Below are 21,144 nucleotides of genomic sequence, written 5' to 3'. Positions count from 1 at the left end.
GTTCAGAATGTTCCTGATGCATTGAACGTCTCATGTATGCATTCAACTGTCCAAGCAATAATTGCTGACTTGAGTTATCACAAAGTTTGTGCTAAGACAGCTTTAAAATCATGGTCAAGAAGCAAACCCCTGAATTTTTTCAAAATAGTTTTGATGCCGCTGTTCGATGATGGTGCAAATATGTTCAAAATTATGGAGGTTATGTTGAACGATAGTTTTATCTAGAGGACAGTTCAGGCTGATCTATACCGTTTGTTGTTATATTTTCATTAATACATTTTTTATAGCACAGGAGGCATTACTTTTTGATCCACTTTCGTTCATAAATTCTATTATTAAGTACAATTTTGTTTAATAAGCTACGTTGGAAACAAAAACATTTGAAACACATTGAACAGAGTTTAATGTGATTTTAACAGCTTATGAAAATTGAAATTGATTACAAAATAAAGTTCTATCAAGTGGTTATAAGCTATGCCTGCCTGCAGACGATGAAACCATTTGGAACTTTCACAAAAAGAAAACTGGGAGTACCAGATAAGCAAAGAAATGACTAAATACATCAATCCTACTGAGATGCAAAGGAAATGTTAAATCAATTAGGATTTCAAAACCTCCATTATAAGACGAGATTAATTTTTTAAAAAAAATCACAGAGAAACAATGGGCTAGAAATACTAAAATTTTAAATTGAACTTCGTTTTCACTTCATAACCAAATCAGAATTTTTGCTTTAAACGAAATAAGCAATATTAATATACTCTCAATAATATCTAAAATTGTTCTTTAGATATTATTTCGAACACCCGATTCCACTTTTTCTATCCATCATTATGTACAGTTAGGGGTGTCAATCGTACCTTTCACGAGAGATGTGCCATGTTCGTTTGCGCGGATAAATATGAGGTCCGTCAATACTGTGAAAGGGAAATGTTCCTTAGAGAGGTGGGGAAAATGACGAACCTTGTCGACCCACAGACTTCGTTACTTGCAACCTAGTATAGCAGTTTTTTATACAAACAGATTTCACCCTCCCCCCTCCAAGTTTTAGAATCCCCCAATTTTTGAAGATATAATTGTAGCATGTAGGTAATGAATATGGTCTCCCACTAGAGCTTTAGACTAATTTCCGAAATCAAGGAGACTGGATAAAGAACTGAGCCTTAAGAGTCTTCATCCCGGCGAAATTAAAATACTGCTAATTTTACAGTAATTATGTGATATCTTCAAATAGATAAAAGATAATTAAAATATGGAACAAGAGCGCCCTAGACAATATTATTTTGCATGAGGTACCGTTATCACAAGTCATCTAGTGGCTTTCCGTTTTCAGCTGTTTAGAAACACGAAAATAAATGCCGATTTTCAAAATCGCTCGAAATCGAAAGCAGATAAGTGAGTCGTGATAACGGTTTGTCATGTAAAATAATATTGTCTAGGGCGCTCTTGTTCCACATTTCGATTATCTTTTATCTATTTGAAGATATCACATAATTACTGTAAAATTAGCGGTATTTTAATTTCGCCGGGATGAAGATTCTTAAGATTAACAGTCCTTAACGAGAGTGTGTTTATTGTTGTCATGCTCACTTGCATTTTTACAAGAAATGCCGAAAAAAATGCATAACATCTTTATATAACCCAGAAAGTTTTACATTCTTTTTGCATGTGCAATAATGACGTAAAAGAGCTAACCATTACATTAGATAACTCGTAAATGTGTATCACCTACACGCATAGTTTTCAACACTCTACCGAGAATTTGTAGAGGAACCTGAAAGGAATCAGTGGAATGGTATCTAAATACAGAGTCGAGCCCAGTCTATATAAATGAATGTTGAAGAGAGCTAGTTTAGTGAACGGTCGATTTCTTGAGTTGACACCTGCACGAATTACCTACCACGTAGCTTTGTTTACGGAAACAACAGAAGTAGTGAGCTCTATACTTAATTAGCGACCCAGTTAAGCTACGGACTTTCATCAGACTGGACTGCAAATAAATAGCAATGATTTAAGATTTTATAAAGATGTGCGATATATATCTTGTTTTATATAGGGGTCAAGCACTTCATATATACGAGGTTATTTCCTAAAGTTTTCGGCCTGCCACTGGTAATAAACCGTTCATGGCATATAGCGCCATCTATGGAAGAAATAACTTATAAATTCAACTGTTGTAGCTGCGTCAGTTCGTTGGAGGCAGTCATTTGAATCAATCATTGTGCGTTGAGTTTTCATGCTGCATGACAATGGTCCAGTCCACATGGTTTGTTGTTGCCAAATCTGTGGGGTTAAATCTGGGCTGTAGGATGAGTGTTAAATTTCCTCGAAGCCATAGTCTTTCATGCACCGTTCCTAACAACAGTTATGTTGACTGGAGCAACGTCCTACTGTATGCGAGCTCAACGCACAGCAAAGTTGTTTCAAATAACTGTCTCCAAAAAATTGACGCAGCTAAACAGCTGGAACCAGGCACACACGCATGAATTTATTTCAGGAGTGGTCCGAAACTTTCGAGAGGTCTAAATTCAATATAAGGATAAATTATGTTATAGGTTGTAAAATCATCCATAAAATTGGACTAAGTTTACAGAGAAATCGGGGTTTCGGTGGACTCAGGGCCTTCAGAACCTACCCCTTGCGTACGTCCCTGGTTGGAACTAATACATAATTCCTTTTATATATGGCACTATATGCCATGAAGGGCTTATTACTACTGGCGTGTTATTTTAGTGTCCGGAAACTTTTGTAAATAATATCGTACACACTGAACATCCTGGAGTTCCCAAATACGTACGAACTTTTTTTTTTTATCTACAGAGCATTAATAATATACTGTATTAATAATACAGTACCGGTATATTATTATACAGTATATTAATAATACAGTATATTACACAAGTATTAATAATATACTGTATATTTGATGCCTTGGTCAATTTTGTTTTTATTAATACTTTGAATATCCCAAAGCTATAACGAACAAGATAACATTGTATTCAATTTCACTTCTTTTTCTCAAATAGCATTTACTTTTCAAGGCAACTTATGAAAATCTTTCAGTTTGACGTCTCACGAATATGTCCGTTAGGTTAAAGGAGACGATGATTAAGGCAAGTGAATGATGACGGAAGAATTGGTGGAATGAGAAAGTGGGAGGACACAATATTGTCCACCACAAACTTACTTGGTCAAGGATCGAACCAGAGACCTCACGCACAGAAGTAAGTATTCTACCGCTGAGCCATTGTGGTCCCTTACTTTCGTACATAAAACAGACAAGATTTATTTTGTTATTTCTACAAGAAGCTACAGTATTTTTTGTTAACCCTATTATGACTCCATTAAAAACATGTTATAGCTGCCGCCAATAGTATAAAACTATTGCCTGGTATGGCAGTGTGGCCACATACATACTTTTTTCTTAATTTGGAGACATGGAAGATAAAATTATCTTTGATATCTTGGCCAGATAATAATAGTCTGGTACTTAAATTATATTTGTTATGATTTTCAAGTGAAATAATTCCAGGTAATCCCAAGGGGGAACGGGCTCCTCGGACTCACTACACTATTTTCTAAGCTACTAAATTTTTTTATATCACTACGGCAAATTGTCTGTGATCGTAACTTAAAAAAAATTGCTGATAATTTTCTTAAAGTTTTTTTTTTTTAAACTATCTTGTAAGTTCAAGTACCCCCCCTTTGAAATGCGTAGGGTTAAAAGGCAAGTTCACTTCAAAGAAAACATGTAATAATTTTACCACATAGATCAGCGGGCTAATAATTAAAGATGGCGTAGGTATTCAACCCCGTTAATAATCAATTTTTAATTTGATTATCTTTATAACATTAGACGAAATTAAGTAAGACTATTTTGAAAAATAAGATAGTTAAAACAGCTGCCTAATATCCTTCATAAAGTGTTCTTTGGTTAAAATTAGTAAAACAAAAAAAAAAAGTCGTACCAGCTTTGGAGATGCGTTTTTGACCAAACATACCACAAAATTGTGAACGTTAGTCTTAAATTATATACTTACAAAATTGTCCTTGGACTCTCACCTGTCATTAAGGTAATTATAAATGATGCATCGGATTTTAAAGTTAAATATGTCAGAAACTATTAAAACATGTTTGTGGTATTGATTAAGCAAAAAAAAAAAAAAACATTTGAAAGTTTAATTTTGCATATTCATAATCTTGGGTCGAAGCGACGGATCACAGTAAAACTCGTAGTTTTCAAAATGGTGTCCGTGCAGTTGAAAGTATTTTGTGTATTGGAATTTGAGATTTTTTTTCGTTATCGTACAGCGAACATTCCATAGACAGATTGCAACTGCACCGCCAGGTCACCAAAGCATTTTGAGATAGTAGTATCTGGAGCGCAGCCACGGGAGGTTCACCGGGTCCGGCTCCCCTCCCCAAAACTTGGGACCTACACTTTCTTAACATACATAACTACATATTTTTTTAAACAGAGAAATGATTAATGTAGCTTAAAGATTTTATTTTACACCATCCTTATAAAAATCTAGCTCTATCAGGTTATCTGAGAATATAGATGCAGGCCGGTAGCCAGCCCAAAAATGTAGAGGGGGCCCCCGCGGCTGAAGTTAGGGAAGGCCCGATCCAACCATATTATAGTTCATCGCCATATTGTCCATACTATAATAGTTCATCACCATATTATAGTTCATTTAAAGGCCTACCGTGATAATTTTAGAGAGGGCAGCAAAAATTTAGATGGCCCGGCCCCCCTAGACCCCCTGGATACGGGCCTGTATAGATGGCAGTAATTAACAATTACTTATCGTCTTTTCGGATGCAAAATAACACAGGATTAATACTACATAGACGCATTGGACTCCCCCCCAAACAAAAAATTCTGGGTGCGCCCCTGCCGATAGTTTAGAGACACTGGCTACTCCAGGATCGCATTACAGCTGTATTTACGACCATTAGTAGAGCGATGCTAGAGCGCGTTTGCACCCAACTAGACTATCGAATAGATGTATGTCGTGTGACGAAAGGAAGTCATATAGAATATTTGTACCGTGTTATGCAAAAATGAACTAAGCGCCAAATTTTGAAAATCCACGTAAATGCGACGATTGGTTCCTGATACGCATTAGAACGTTTTGCACAATCGAAAAGAGAGGAAAACCAACACGTTTCCAAAAAAAGAAACATAATTTCACTTTTGATTACGGTTACATTAATGTTGGACATCAACCTTTAAACGTAATTTTCTTAAAAGTATGAAAGTGGCGCTTAGTTCGTTTTCGCAGGACACGGTACATTTGTAACAGTATGCACGAAACTTGAATACTTTCATGATACTTATATTTTCATGTATCATTCGTTATTGTGTTTTTAATACAGCTCGTTCAAGTCCAATGAATCAATTATAATTACCCTATATATAAACTTTGAGTAGTAGGGTACAGCTAAGACAATTCATCCTCAGGTTATGTAACACAGTTAACACAAAGAAATGACACGTCATGCTAGTTTGGAGATACTACATTTCTAGTGGAGAAAAAAATGATTTTTGCAAGTAAGGAAATAAATAACATATTTGTACTTACCAGCAGCTTGCTGGAACTTTTGGGACAGAGCTTTCACAGATCCTCCACGAGTGACCTTGGTAGAAAATCCAGTGCTGGAGTCGGTGGTCGAAACAGTCTTTGTTGGAGTCAATGATCTGTCCTTGATAAAAATATTGCTGGACTCAGTTGAGGAAGATGTGACTTTGCTTGGCGACGTGGATCTTTCACGATTAATTTCTTGGACACCTGTTGCTGTTGATGAGGACGATGATATCCTTCTAGTTACTGTTGTAGTACTACTGCTGCTGGTACTAATTCTTTCCGGTGACAATCGCTTCACTTCTGATCTCGATGACGACGACGATTTTCTAGCTATTGCTGATGAGGACGATATTTGCTTTTCTTCTGTCGATTCTTGTACATCATTGTCCTCATCAAGATCGGTGACTTCGGTGATAGTAAGGGCTTCTTTTGGGGTGGAATCATCACCACCTTCGGGACTGGTGTATTCATACTGAGTTCTTGTGATTCTAGTCACCGGTTCCTCACCAGCTTTGGCAACTGTTTCACCTGCAGAGAAAGGGGATTTTATCACTGAAGTTTCAGGTTTCTTAAATAGTCTGTAACCCACAGTTGATAATACAAATACAACGAATAAATTTGGATAAGCCCATAGCAACGAAACCCATACTGCTACGAAAGCACCACAAAAGAATGTACCTGATTGCATTGTTTCTAAGAATCTTTAGTCCTGAATTGGAATAAAGGTATTTTCGTCATAAATTGATAACTATAAAACTTGCACAGTTCTTAGCATATTTAGAACGTATAGTATCTTCGAAATAATAGCGCAGTATTATTATACGTTTTCTTTAATCAGTAAATGCCACGAAAGTATAAATATTTTCCCTCTAAGCGATATCATTATTGCACAAAAGGACGAAAACAAATGGGAACACGTGTCCCGCCAACATAAACAAAATCCTCTGAGAAGAATGAAGAAAGATTTTTTTTACGATTTTCAACTGTCACTAGCTCAACATTAGTTTTGTTTAAACATCACTAGATGGCGTTGTTGAACTATCCAAAAGTTGCTTAATTTTAACAAATTAAAATATACTTAAATGCACAAAAAATGCTGTTGTTAATGAAACAATAATCTTTTTTAAAAATTAGTAAAAAGGCAAAACTGTCAAAGCAAAGATTTGAAAATATATCTTGAACATTATCACAGCACTTCCGAAAAGTGTGTCAATTACCAATTGTTCACTAATTAAAAGTAATTAGTGTTATTGTATTTGATTAACACAAAATTTTCACATCTTAGAAAATTGTATATTTGAACATTCTTTGAATTCGCGAGACGGGAAATTTAATCGATGGTCATTTCTGAGATTACAACTTGTCTTTAGTGATAGGTACTTGGCCGCCCTGGCCATACTTTTCTTGACAATCCCCTTTCTTCTTCTTCTACATATTGTCAACACACTGAATGAATATCCACGTGACACTTATCTCCCCCTTTCTTCAATTTGCACCTGTCTCACTTTGTGATATATGGACGATGTTCAGTGCCGGGGTTCGAACACGTGACACTAGCACCCTGAATGTCCACAATCTCCACAGAGAAACAAACCATGTAGTTAGTTAGCTGAGCCAGTGTCCTCCCTCCTCCTTTGGCCATGTTCCGATGAAGATCTACGAAAATTTGTGAGGTGGGGAAAAAGGTAGGGGAAAGTTCCCACACTAGCCAATCCCAGACAAGTTTCTGCACTCGGGGACCACCGTAAGAACTATTTATAGGATGCATCAAAAAAGTCTCCTATCAGCCCACATGTCCACGTTGCCATCTCACTGAGAAAACTCAAAAGAAAATCACAAACTTATTTTAAGCTTCTTTATGCACTTCCATCACGTGAAAATTCATGCTACGTTGTAGGAGAACAGAGTTCGACGACCGGCTAGGTCAGCCACATTCTTTTTTTATGAACAGTACGAAAAATCCTCAGAATAAAATTATAGAGAAACAGAGATATTTTCCATATTGCTGATGTACTATTATTATTATTATTATTATTATTATTATTATTATTATTATTATTATTATTATTATTATTATTATTATTATTATTATTAATTGCAAAAAAATCAGGTATAGCATTATGATAAGAATACGAGATAAAAAAATGCAAGATTGTTTAAGAATATCTTACATTTTGTCAAAATTCCACCATGGTCCTCCAGGTTGGTCGAGTAGCTAACGCGCGCCCCTTCGGTGTACAGAGATCGGGAATCGATTTCCGGTGGGACAGTCTTAAAATTTGAACTCATTCAGTGGTTCGAATGTCATTTTAAACTATAGATCCACGTCTCATGTAGCATCTCTGCTGGAAAAGCACGCTAATCTTCAACCAACGCTCAGTATAAAATCACATTGCATGTATCGAAATTTTCATACTATTTTTTTTAATGATGGTAGGCTATTTGTTTTAGAACAGCGTTTCTCACGTGGGGACCGTTTTTATTAGAATGTTCTACCTATTACCCAACTCTTGGCCCCACTTGAAATCAAATTTATTATTTTTGAAAAATATTTTGAGGATATATAAAAATATTATTATGACTACTGAATATTTTATAATAATACAGATATATAAGCTATACAATTTGTATATTTTTTTTTACTTTATTAAATCCTATAAACTATTATTTATATACAAAATAAGCTATACCTGTTTAAGATTTTCAGCTATAGTGTATGATACACAATACATTGGATTTTATTTTTTTTCCCCCTATTTCTTTCTTTTTTTGTTCTAGGGTTCAATCTAATAGGACCGCAAGAGCATATCTCAAAGACCACGTATGCTTCATGAACTTCAGCTTGAGAAACGCTACTTTACAAAATAGCTTGTTGATTATCTATGAGTGAAACATTAAGAATCTATATATTAAAATGTTAGGTTTATATGTTTGTGGTCAAGAAAAGTTTATATGTTTGTGGCCAATCTTTTCAATGAGATGAGATCTCGGAAACCAAAAATGCTAGAAACGTGCCGTTTTCGCTGATGGATTCCAAATTTTGTGTAGATTTGACAGTTCTCATTCAAATTTTCAAAAAAAAAAAACTTGTCTTTATTTTCTTATTCCACATTTTAGGCGTCGTTTTGACCCTATTAGTTTAATATTGACACTAGGACGTTAAGATTGATACCCTGGTGAAAGGCAACCAGTAGAGGAGCTACGTATAGAGGGTTGATGGACATTTAGGCGTTTTGTTTTAATCTGAGTGGCAAAACCCATTGAAAACTGGCAACTTCGAAGGGTTGTAGATCCACAATGAAGCGTACTCTGATATGGAATTGTAACAAAAAAATATTTACATTTGGTATCATCTATTACACCAAGTTTGCCACAAACTCATCCCAACATTCTATATATTAAAATACTACATTTATATGTTTGTAGCAATTCATTCCCTTTGAGAGTCTTCTTGTCTTTTAATTGTGTCTGTAAAGGAACCTGAACAGATATATAGTGAGAAATGGGAAGGAGACACGCTTATATTAGAACTGTACGCTGTGTAAATAGTGCAGGTTCAGCTAGTATGTATATTAAAAATGCAACGTTCATACGTTTAGAGCCAATTCCTTTTGACAATGAGACGTCGGAAATCACAAGTTCTAGAAACGTGATGCCTTCGCCGGTCGATTCCAAATTTTGTATATACATTTGCCAGTTTCCATTGATTCAATTTTATTGTTATTTTTTTTTAAGTGCCGTTATTTTTCTATTCAACGTTTTAGGGGTCTTTTAAGCCCGTAATATTAACATTGTCACTAAGGCGTTGCTAACTTTGATTTGGGTTAGGCAACCAGAAGAAGAATACCGTATAGCGGGTTGACGGATATTGCAGGCGTTTTCCTTTAATTTGAATGGCAAAATCTACTCCATCCTGGCAACTTAAAGAAAAGAGAAATATTTGAGTGTTACCTCCCACGGTTATGCTGGCTAGGCTAAAGGAGACGGTGATTATGAGAAATGAATGAAATGGTAGAATGAAGAAAGTGGGAGGAAATGGGAGAACACCGAGGAAACTCAAGCACACGGTGTTTGTCCACCACAAAATTCACTTGACAGGAACTGGGATCGAACCCGGAACCCCACGCTCTGCCACTGAGCCACCGCGGCCCCTGGAAACTTTAAAGGTCTGTAGAGCAATGAGGCGCATTCGAATATGGATTTAAAGAGAGGAAATGGGAAAGAGATTAATGTTCATATCAGAATGATGCGCTACGTAGTTGACGCAGGTTCAACTAGTAAAATTTATAAAATAGAAATATTGTACAAGGTGCAGTCACCAAACTACATATCAACACTACTTTGACATCATGTCATAATAATTATTATAATGATCATTAAATTTTGTCATGAATGATAGGTCATTGCGGTACCAATGTCTTAGTTTCGACGTAAGAATTCCCCCCATAATATCGTCCATGAATCATAAGTTTTCTTCTTCCGCTCCCTCCCTAACCTTTTATCACATCCATAATAAGACAATTCCTTTTCAAATAATGTCTTAACTAATCTCAATCAATAATGTCCTGACTAGTTTCTATCTTCAGGCTTGCTGTTTTTACCAACTTTCTCTAAACAGTTCCAAATTGGATATTCGTGCCATCCAATAATTTTCTTCATTTTTCTCCATGACCACATTTTAAACACTCAATTTTTTTCCTAGCACTTAGTCGAGCCGTCTATCCTTCTCATATATCTATCACCGGTTGTATGAGAACATTGTACAGTAACAGAGAAAACACTTAAAAACAATTTTGTTCATTTAAAAAAAATCAACATTTCTCTTATGAGTATACTAACCAAGTTCGTATGAGGACTTATATCTTTCAGTTTAAGTCCCACGGTTATGCCCTGTAGGCTAAACGGGACGGATAATTAATCCAAGTGAACAATTATGAAAGAAATAGTGGAATGAGAATATCGAAGGAAACCGGGAAAAAATATGAGAAAACTCACAATGATGCCGCCACAAACTCATTTGATTTAAAATTGAATCTGGGACCTCTAGTACCAAAGATGAACGATGTGCCACTGAGCCACCGTATACTCCTGTAATTCATATATATCAAAACTAGGTCATTCATTGTAAGTTCAAATAATACTCCGGACAGTAGCGTACGCAGAAATTTATTTCGGGAGGGGTTCAAATTCCATATGAGAGTATTTTATATTAAAATTCCTAAAACTGCCCCTAAAATTAGGCTAAATTTACACAGAAGTCAAAATTTCGGGGGAGGTCCGGACCCCCAGGACCCACCCCCTGCGTACGTTCCTGACTCTGGATGTCGTATGGACATTGGAAGGAATGATGGCTCAGTGCTAGACCTTGGTTCGATACCCGGCCGAGTAAGTTTGTAGTGGACGACATTGTGTCCATGGATTTTCTTAATAGTTTCATTTCCTTCCACTTTTTCATTCCACAAAATTTTTCCATCATCATTCACTTGCCTTAATCATCCGTCTCCCTTCGCCTAAAAGGGCATAGTCATGAGATGTAAAAATGAAAAAAATTCATTTACAAAACATCCTGGTCGCCTGCGTATCGTAGTCGCTAAAGCTCTCGCCTTTGGTGCCAATGGTCCTGGTTTCGATTCCCGGTGGGAACAATCAGTCGGAAAGCCTTTTCGCCCAGTCATCTTGAATGAGATTTTCCTGGGTTTTCCTCATTCATACCAGGCAAATGCGAAGGTCCCAGGTTGTTTTCTTCCTTCCCCATTCCTTTCTTTCTTTCCCCTATTCCCTGGGTAGTGTGTTCGGCGATGAACGTCATCCCTCATATGTGACAGGCCTAAAAACGTCATACACACCAGTATTATAATTTTGAATTCCTAAAACTGAAATCACTCTTATCCAGCGTTTTATTTTACGTGTCCTGAAGATGTTTTGTAAACACAAAAAGGATATCCAGTGAATTTTTTTCAGTTAAAAAACAATAGCATTTTTTTAAACTGCTTTTTCATACCTTAAAAGGCCTTGTCACTTTACAAGAACTTGTAGCTGTCATTAAAAAAAATCTTGAAACCCAATCTTTCTATTTACTGTGTATAGGCCTATATTACAACTTCTTGAAAGCAAGAAAGGTATTCCCACCTATGCAGCACTGGACTCTAGTGGACAAACAGTGAACTTTGTCATAAAAACGTTATTTTGGCGCACTCCCCCTCCCTGTCAAAAAGAATCCATTGTTTCGGAAGCGGCGAAACTGTTTTTTTCTTTATGTCAGCGGGAGGGCGATAGCAGGTAGCAAGCAAGACGTCCCAGAAAGTTGCACAATGTTCAACTCCTTGCAAGATGGAAAAAATGTTTTATGATCCTTTCAAGATTATGTGAACACAGTGAGATATGGTAAGGTTTCAAGGTTTTTTTTTTTTTTTTTTTTCTTTTTTTTTAATGATTGCTACAAGTTCTTCGAACGTGGCAATCCCCTTTTAGGTACTTTAATTTGAATTCATTGTGTCATGCGCTTTATAATATTGTACTGTTTCTTTTAAGAAGCTGTGCGTGATGTGACTTAAGCTGTAGCTATAAAATAATTTACAATAACGGCAGAAAGAAAAGAAAAGAAGCTTAAATGTACAAACAATCAAACGATGAACTCGAACGAGAGATAATTTAAACGCAACCAGATGGCAGCACTGGAGCGTGGCCACGAGGCAAAAGAAAATTTGACCTCTATCAGTGAGAATAGGAATGGAATGAGTTTTTTGCTTCGCTCCCGGGGAACAACGAACCAAGGAGGTGGGAGACGGCAGTTCACGGTTTTGGGTTCACGAACAAGTGGTTCTAAATTTCACTGCACACAAATAAACAAAAACACATACGCACGGCACGAGATGCGCACTCGCCTACAAGAAACACAGACACAAATGTATAAATCCATCCAATTTATATCAACATACGTCTAGCAAGATGCCAACCTCACTGTCCACAGACAGTAGTTTAAGATTCAAATATATATATATATATATGACAAAGTAATTATATTTAAGATGCATTACACCAAATCATTATCGTATAAAAAGAGATATTTCGTTCCCCCGAAAAAGAAATCTTTCAGATTAACTTCCCACAATTATGTCCTTTAGGCTAAGGATAACGTATGATTAAGAGTCTTCATCCCGGCAAAATTAAAATACCGCTAATTTTACAGTAATTATGTGATATCTTCAAATAGATAAAAGATAATCGAATTATGGAACAAGAGCGCCCTAGACAATATTATTTTACATAAGATAGTGTTATCACGACTCACTTATCTGCTTTCGATTTCGAGCCATTTTGAAAATCGGCATTTATTTTCGCGTTTCCAAACAGCTGAAAACGGAAAGCAACTAGGTGACTTGTGATAACGGTACCTCACGCAAAATATTATTGTCTAGGGCGCTCTTGTTCCATATTTCAATTAACTTTTATCTATTTGAAGATATCATATAATTACTGTAAAATTAGCGGTATTTTAATTTCGCCGGGATGAAGATTCTTAAGGCAAGTGAGTGATCATGGAAGAGTTGGTGGAAAACTGAACAACTCCACACATGAGCGCCCGAAGAAAATTTTCTAGAGTGGCGCTCAAATCCCTGGTTGCTATATTACGTTTGTTTTTATATATAAATATATTTGTATTAAGAAGATCATAAGAAATTTAATACATTTCCGTGAGTCGGGGGAGGGGGGGCTCGGGCTCTATCATGTCCTCCCCTTCGGGTGACCATGACTCCCCATATGGAGTCTTCACCCCTGGTCTACTGGCGCGGGTGATCTTGGTTCGATTCCAAATATTATAATGCATTGCAAATGCATTTAAAATATAAATACTGCAATACTGTTTTATAATCTAAAAGCATTTTATGCCATTTTTGTGATAATATGCTTGAGATATATAACATAAATGAGTGTAGGTGTGCAGAAGGAACCAACCCACTAGCGAGAAGGAACTGGGGAGTGCAGGTTCGATGTACCAGAAGGAATTAAGAAAATTGTGATGAGGAATAGGCTAGAAATACGATTATCACAGTTAAGCAAAGCTTTCGTAGTAATATTGACTGATCGTATATTTAAAGATAGCACAGTAATTCGAATGATCTTGAAGAACAAAACATGTAGAATGACTACCCGCGGGATCTGAAATCGGTACCTCATGACAACGAAGCAGAACATTAACCGGTAAAGCAATTCTTTCAAATTGAAAGATTTAAATATCTGACTACTGAAAGTGTACCAGGTACAGTGGCGTACGCAAGGGAGGTTCCGGTTTGACCCCGCCCCGTTTGAATAAGACATTATGAAAAAAAAATGCTTCTTCTGAGATCAGCTAAATCAAGCAGTGCAGGGTCAAATCAGAGGAAAGATGGAATGACAGTTCGTACTCATCACATTGTGTTATTGCGGTGTCCACCCAGTATCGTGAGGGCAATTGGGGAAGCTACTTGAAAGAAGTAGCAAGCTCCGGCCTAAAAAGCTAGCATAAATGGCGAAGAAGGTGCTGTGCTAAATACACATCACTCCAAATATATGAGTGCCTTAAGTTAGCTGGTAGGTCCTGGTTCCCTAAATGCTTTTGCACTACGTGTTTAGCTTTTTTTTTTTTTTTTTTAAAGTTTGAAATAAGTGAATCTGAAACGCCATATTATCTTTTAAAATTACAATTCAATACTTCTGTATAGTTATTCTCTTCTTAAAGTGGCAATCACATAAGCGTAACATCTCGTGTACTATAGGGTGACCAGATTTAAAAAAGAAAGGGCACTCAGCATACTGGCTAAATTTGATAACCCATACAGTGTCCGTGGGTTTTTCGGGATTCTTCCGTTTCCTTCCACTGTTTCCAGTCCACAATTATAATGCATCTCATTCATCACAGTTTTCCTTAGATTCCATGCATAATTGTGGAACGTTCAACTAAAATAAAAGCAAAGTGGACAATTAATTACCTATTATATCTGCGCGCAATCTTCGATTATTGACCTCCAGAAGGTTATCGAATCCAGAAACATGGAGTTTACTACGGATTCATCAGATTCAAAAAGTGTGAAATCATTGACAAAATTTCGAAATCTTTCCAAACGAATACTCAACAATGAGGTTTAAGAATACGTAAAAAATCATACTAGCTACATGTCTAGATCCTGAAAAAAACGGGATGCTTCTTTTTAGAAAAGGGACATTTTGCGCCCCTTTTTCGCATTTTTGGGACACCGGACGATTTTCGAAAAAAAAAATAGGTACAGTCCCTTTAAAAATAGGGTATTTGGTCCCTTAATGTATGAAATTGTGGTATTGGGTCGATGCATAAGTTCGTGCGGTTTTCTTTCGGGTTGTCAACAATGCGACGTGAAGCGATTGTTTATCGTTATCCCGTTGTTTTACCGTAGTTTGGAGTTTGTGTGTTGTGACACATAGGTTTTCTTGATTGTGAACGTATTATTGTATATATTTCAGACAAACTAATATGGAATGTCAAGTTGAGAAAAGTGATCATTTCCGCTACATTTTACTCTTCGAGTTTAAGCAAGGCCGCATGGATCCAGTACAGCAGAAGCTGAGAGAACAATTTGTGCAGTGTACGGGAATGAAGCAATTGCTGAAAGAACAGCACAGAAAGGCTTCTCTTAACCAATGGCTAACAGATTTCTTCGTCAAAACCAAAACAGTTCTACTGGCGAGGCATTGAACTGCTACCTGAACGTTGGCAGAAGGTCATAGAAAGAGGAGGTAAATACATCACTGAGTGATTGTGACTTAATGTAAGTGACAGTAAAATGTATGCAATGTATTGTTACACTCGTAGAATATGTTAATGTTATGTCTATGTTGTATTTGTATTTGAATTAACAAAACAGCAGAATTAAAATAAAATATAAGAACCGCACGAACTTATGCATCAACCCATGACTTGCAATAGAGTAACGATATTCTATGAGAAGAAATGATATTTTGGAAACGCATTGCAATTTGAGGAAAAAAACATGGTCGGCCTCTTAGGGTTAAAACTGAACTGACGTATTGTCACATATTACACACATAGATACACACACACACAAAAAAAAAAAAAAAGTTAATGAAGAAGAGGGTAAAGAAGAGCATGCTAAACATCGGTGTTGCATAAACCGCAAAGAAAAAAAAATACTAATTGCGTTGATCACTAATAAACCTTGAAGTATTAAAGCTCAGATTTTACGTTCAAATTTTCGTTGTCAATAATAATAATAATAATTAAAAGCTACCGTAACTAGACCTATAACAGAATAAACGAGAAAATTCAATCTCTGAAAGAAAAAAAAAAAAACTACGGGAAATGCATAAAATGGATTATGTTGTCCTGCTCCTTACCTCTGATGACATCACGCTTAACAGACATGCTACTGACTTCTGGTTCGTGACCTCTTCGTGAAGATGAAACTCGCGTCTCGGTCGTCACTGACTGCGTCCTCACGTGATTGGTCACACCTTCATCTTGAGATGACTTTAAGATGCCCGACCTTCTGATAGCAGCTAGCGACGCTAATGATTCACTCTCGGGAATGCCATCTGAAAAAACAGGAAAAATAACGTCTTGCATTCAAATTAATTACTAGGAAGGAGAATGCTCATACGGTATCTCATAAAAGTACTAACTCACTCACTCGCTCTCTATGCCAAAGGAAAACGAAGTTCATCCCCGCAGAAAGAAAAGACACCACACATATATTGAAATAGGGTTATTGTTACCTTCTTTTCCTTTGAATCAACTATAATATCCTCCTCATTTTTTTGAACTACCAAAAGGTTCTTTCCAAAAAGCTTTACGAGATACTCTACCCAAACAACGCTTATTTGCCATGCCTGCTACGCATATACAGGGTGGCCCAAAAGTAGGTATATACCCCTGCATTGATCAATTATAACATTCTAGCTTATGGGTTTATTTGCTTCGGCTCTTCAGAGATTAAGATATAATTTAAAACTCATTAAGAACAAATAATAAAGAAACTCAGTCTACCTGATGGATAACAATAACAAATGATATAAAATGCAATGAGCTGATCAGTACGGTACTGTATACCTACTTTTGGCCCACCCTGTATTTCAATCACGCTCGACCCTAGCCATAGGAGCTAAATACACGGCTTTGATTGGTTGAAGTTATCGGTTTCTCTTCACGTGGCATACATATAGCACAAGTCAAACACCAATTGCTATTAAGCCTCGTAACCGAGCGTGCTAGCGCACTGACTAGTAATGAAAATTGCACTTAACGTAGGTTCAAACCAGGCCCAAAGAAAGTTTTTTTTTTATTATTTTAATAACACTTTTATCATTAAAATAGGATAAAGATAATACTCATTTTCCCTTTACGTAATACATAGAGGCTAATGCATAAAAAGTTATTCACTTACGTTACGAAACACAGCTGAGCGAGCGAAGGGTGTTAGAAGCCCGGAAGGGCTCCTTTTGTTCTACCTTGACCCCCATAATAATATCACGTGACATTACGTCACACCGGGTGGTGCAACTTCGATGTAACTCTACCCTCACCCGCCTCCTTGTGGTCAATTTAAAACACTTGGCTAAAAAAGATACTGAGTATATATATGGGGGGTGCCTGCTACATGATGCGCCCTCAAACTACTGCAAATATTAATAATAATATGTAGTATGTATATAAATACCCATATTTGGATGGGTTCTTAACAATTTGAAATACTCAGATAACCTACTCATATTATTGGTAATTAGGTAATACCGACGTTGCTCAAGTGAAATATAAGTTGTAGCTGTTTTATGCGGCAGTTCATATAACTTCCTTGCAGGGCCGTGCCGTGGGGGGGGCGAGCGGGGCAATTGCCCCGGGCGACGAACTAAGGGGGCAAAAAATTCGGGAGAAAAAAGGAAAAAAGATAGGAAAAATTGCTTGGAATATATGTATGGGGTGCCGTCGTATACTCTCGCCCCGGGTGCTGATTTTACACGGCACGGCCCTGCTTCCTTGCACCTCTTTCCTCCATAAAAGTGAAATTTTCGAAAGCGCCGAGACATAAAAGACCTCAGGGGTAAAAGAGGTAAGTCAAGAAATGGACGAAAATGAGTTAACAGCAGAATAATGCAGCCTGAAAGGTGTAGTTTACATGAACTAAAACCCACAGTAAGAAGAAGGTTAGCCACTAAGAAATTTAATGTTAAAGAGTTTGCCTACAGGTGAAGAAGTAGGTAAGTGAGTGGAAAACAGTGCAATTGTGGAAAATTATAAGAAACTGATTTGCCTCCTTTTTCCCCTGTGGTCTTCATATGTCAAATTATTTTTAATGAGGAGTTTGTATCTAGTTTTATCTCCCTGAAGTTAAGGTTTTCCTGAGATTGTCTATTTTTGGCATAAAGTTTGAACCTGTTCCCTTAGGATACACATTTTAACAAATTCTCAATTGCCTACGGCCCAACTCAAGGTAGATACTATGTTTGAAAATTCATTTTAATTGCCTCAACGGTGTGAATTTGCATTTGGAACATACCTACATACAAACACTCAACTTTCTATAAAAAGAACACTCGTGTATTTTCAGTTATTGTAATTTTAAAGAAAACGTACCTCTTTACCACATTTTGTACAGAAATTCCCTTCAAGTGACAACACTATGACATACCAAGTTGAACTGGGCGACCAATGTAAGTGAAATACCTTATCCAAACGGCTTGACGCTAATATGTCATAATCTTCTATTACATTATAGGTTATGTGAAAGACAATGCCCACGCTGGACTCAATTGAAAGCAGAAGACGACTTCCGGTGTTGCACACGTTGTACACGTGTATACAGGTAAATGTGAGAACAATGAATTTGGACTTCCATAAACTAAGATGATAATTGATTCATTCCCTTAGACAGATACAACAACAAACTGTATAACCGAAAAGTGGGATAGAAGTTATTGATTGATACCCAAAGAATCTGCAATAAAGGAAAACCTTCGTAAGAGGTATCAATAGCCCACATGATGCGACTTTTCGTTTATTGGATCGTGATGACAGCGGGAACAAGAAGCTACATTTAAAGTACAGATGCCGAGTATAATGACAGCAAGTTTGGTTTAATTTCAGGAATTGATTTATTTCAATTCTTTCTAAACTGTTGGATCTAGTTCTTTGCTTAACTGCATTTTAAACTTTCATCACTGTCCCTCAAGCTGATTCTCTTGCACTCCAGAGAAGTCATTACCATCATTGAAAATATGGTTCCAGTCAGATAGATATTGATTTACAAGGTTTCATCCAGACATATTAGGAAGGGTACTTCACCCTCTCCAAATCTGTCTACCCTTGCTTCCACTGGTATTTTATCAATGTGCTGTAAAGACATATTTTAATTAATGCTGTAGTTAAATGTGTATTCCATTGCTTTTACCTGTGCTGTGTCTGCTCTCCGTGCTGCTGCTGAAGCTCTCCTGAGTTCTGTTTTGGAAAGCTGACCTCAGAGCTGTCACAGATTTACTAGGACTCTCCACGCCATCCACTGAAAATAAGATAAAATATAATTTTCAATTAAAGAATTAATGTTAGTGGGTTACTTTAAAAACAATACAAAGTAAGGGTGTTCCATACAGGGCATTAAATTAGAAAATTAAAAGAAAAAAATAGGAAAAACTTAACGAAAATAGTTATACAGGGTGTTCGGAAAGTATCTATACACCTGATTCGTGACATATTCAAAAACACATACAATATTTTATGCAAAGGTTTGCAACACTGTTTTGTTTACCTCAAATTTAACCTCCTATCAGAAAGTGCGATGAAATAGGTTAATTGTAGATTATGTGTGTTTCTTTATTTTTAAAAGGATTTAATTGAACTCGCACTGCTGTTTAGAGATTTTTGGAATGCCCTGTATTTTATATATACATGCTATATACAGCCCGTATTTTACGAACTATGAGACGCGCCTTAATTTTTAAGTTTTTTTTTTTTTTTTTAAATACCCTAGACGAGCCACTCTCTATATGCGCTATTGAAATTAGTTTGTATCGTCTGCACGGCGAAAGAGCCAATCAACGTTTGGTGGGGAACGATATTTCGTAGTAAGTGGGTTGGCGCTGCCATCGGTTTTCGAGCGTGACGTCATGGGTTGTCGATTAACATATCGACGGGTTAGTTCCGTTGTCGCATATTAGAGGCGCTACAGTTGCCTTGTTTCCAGTTTTTCGTAGTTTACAGTCTGTATATTCTAGTCTGCGGTTCTGAGTTTATGATTGGGGGGAAGGGGGCGGAAGGGAGACTGCTAGCAAGCTTGTGAATCCCCGCAACTCATGTTCGTCGCATCGGTGCACTGCTGCTGCCAGTTGAATCCAATGTTGCCAGATAGAGACAGGTTTCCCGCGGCATCGAATATATTACTATTTTTAAGACTTGCGGGAATTTAAAATCAAACACAGGACATTTTTATATTAATTTCGAATATATGACGCATGTGACTTTTGGGGGCAATTTTTCGAAGAAAAAAAAATGCGTTTTATAGTCCGTAAAATGAGGCATGTCTTTTCCTACTGAGTAAGTATGTATTTATACTTTCGACATAACTCTATGGTAGATAATACCAATCACACGATTTCTGGCTTGAGATCCTCAAGAGTGCATAGTTCCTTGACACACACTTGTGATTTTACAAACCACATAAGAAGAAATCATAGGGTATAAGATCACATGACCTTGTCGGCCACTTCGATTAAATGTATTCACAATAACACACATTCATTGCTCAAACGTAAATTGCTCCATGACTAAAAATCAAGACAAACGAGTCAAAACAATTGAAGCTATACATTAATTGGAGTGACAACAGATAACAACAAATTCTGCTTTGCTCTTTTATCATACAATGTATTTTTTTTTTAATATACTAAATATATTATTAGAAATTTAAAACTAACATTTTTCTTCCTTGAAATAATCGTCATAAAAATTAGTTTTAATTGACAGTATAGTAAAAGATTAATACTTACATTTGTAAGTATCCAAGCTATTTGTCCGGCGAGAAGCTCTATCTGAAGCATAATCATCATCTAGGAAGGAGAAAAAAAAAAACAATATAATGTTCTTTTCACTTATCATACTTAAAGTTAGTTGGTTATCAATATCACAAATATACAACCTGAAAGAACAAACATGCTCTCTGTTTACAAGTATCATAACTATATTTCATTACATTTTACATAGAAAAGTCAGAACTGATACACCTTCGTTTTTCTCTTGTTGCCATACGTGGCCTACTTCACTGTAAGTGGGAAATTTCGTGTTAGAAGGATCTTACCCTAAAGTGTTAGACAAGGGTCCTAACGTTTGGTAAGGTTATTACGGCTGACAGGTGACATTATAATCATATGTATTCTGCCAGTACTGGCACGTCACTTGCCGCAACTGTAAAGCTTCCATGCTTCACGGTCTTCGTCTTCACGTACATTTTTTTCTGTTTTGGATAGTGCCATCAATTATAGCTTCCTTCGTCCCCTCCCTCTCTTCCCTGCCACCATACCCTCTAGCACGTCCCTC

General features: G+C 36.6%; 1 protein-coding gene across 5 annotated transcripts in view; it reads right to left on the bottom strand.

The window, feature by feature from the left end:
• The window catches only part of LOC145694679 (uncharacterized), a 368,626-nt gene that overhangs the window by 124,793 nt on the left and 222,689 nt on the right, over positions 1 to 21,144 (bottom strand). For all 5 annotated transcript variants that reach the window (XM_081771180.1, XM_081771178.1, XM_081771179.1 and 2 more), the window contains exons 9-12: positions 20,598 to 20,657; positions 19,007 to 19,114; positions 15,960 to 16,157; positions 5,589 to 6,119 (exon numbers count right to left, since the gene is read on the bottom strand). In XM_081771180.1, the coding sequence (XP_081627306.1) occupies positions 5,589 to 6,119; positions 15,960 to 16,157; positions 19,007 to 19,114; positions 20,598 to 20,657 (897 nt within the window). The remainder of the gene's footprint in view (positions 1 to 5,588; positions 6,120 to 15,959; positions 16,158 to 19,006; positions 19,115 to 20,597; positions 20,658 to 21,144) is intronic.

Source organism: Thermobia domestica, chromosome 9 (genome assembly GCF_964235325.1).
Source record: "Thermobia domestica chromosome 9, izTheDome1.hap1.1, whole genome shotgun sequence".
In the NCBI taxonomy this organism is placed as follows: domain Eukaryota; kingdom Metazoa; phylum Arthropoda; class Insecta; order Zygentoma; family Lepismatidae; genus Thermobia; species Thermobia domestica.
The sequence above is the reverse complement of the archived record's forward strand: the minus strand, read 5'-3'. Positions and strand labels throughout refer to the sequence as shown.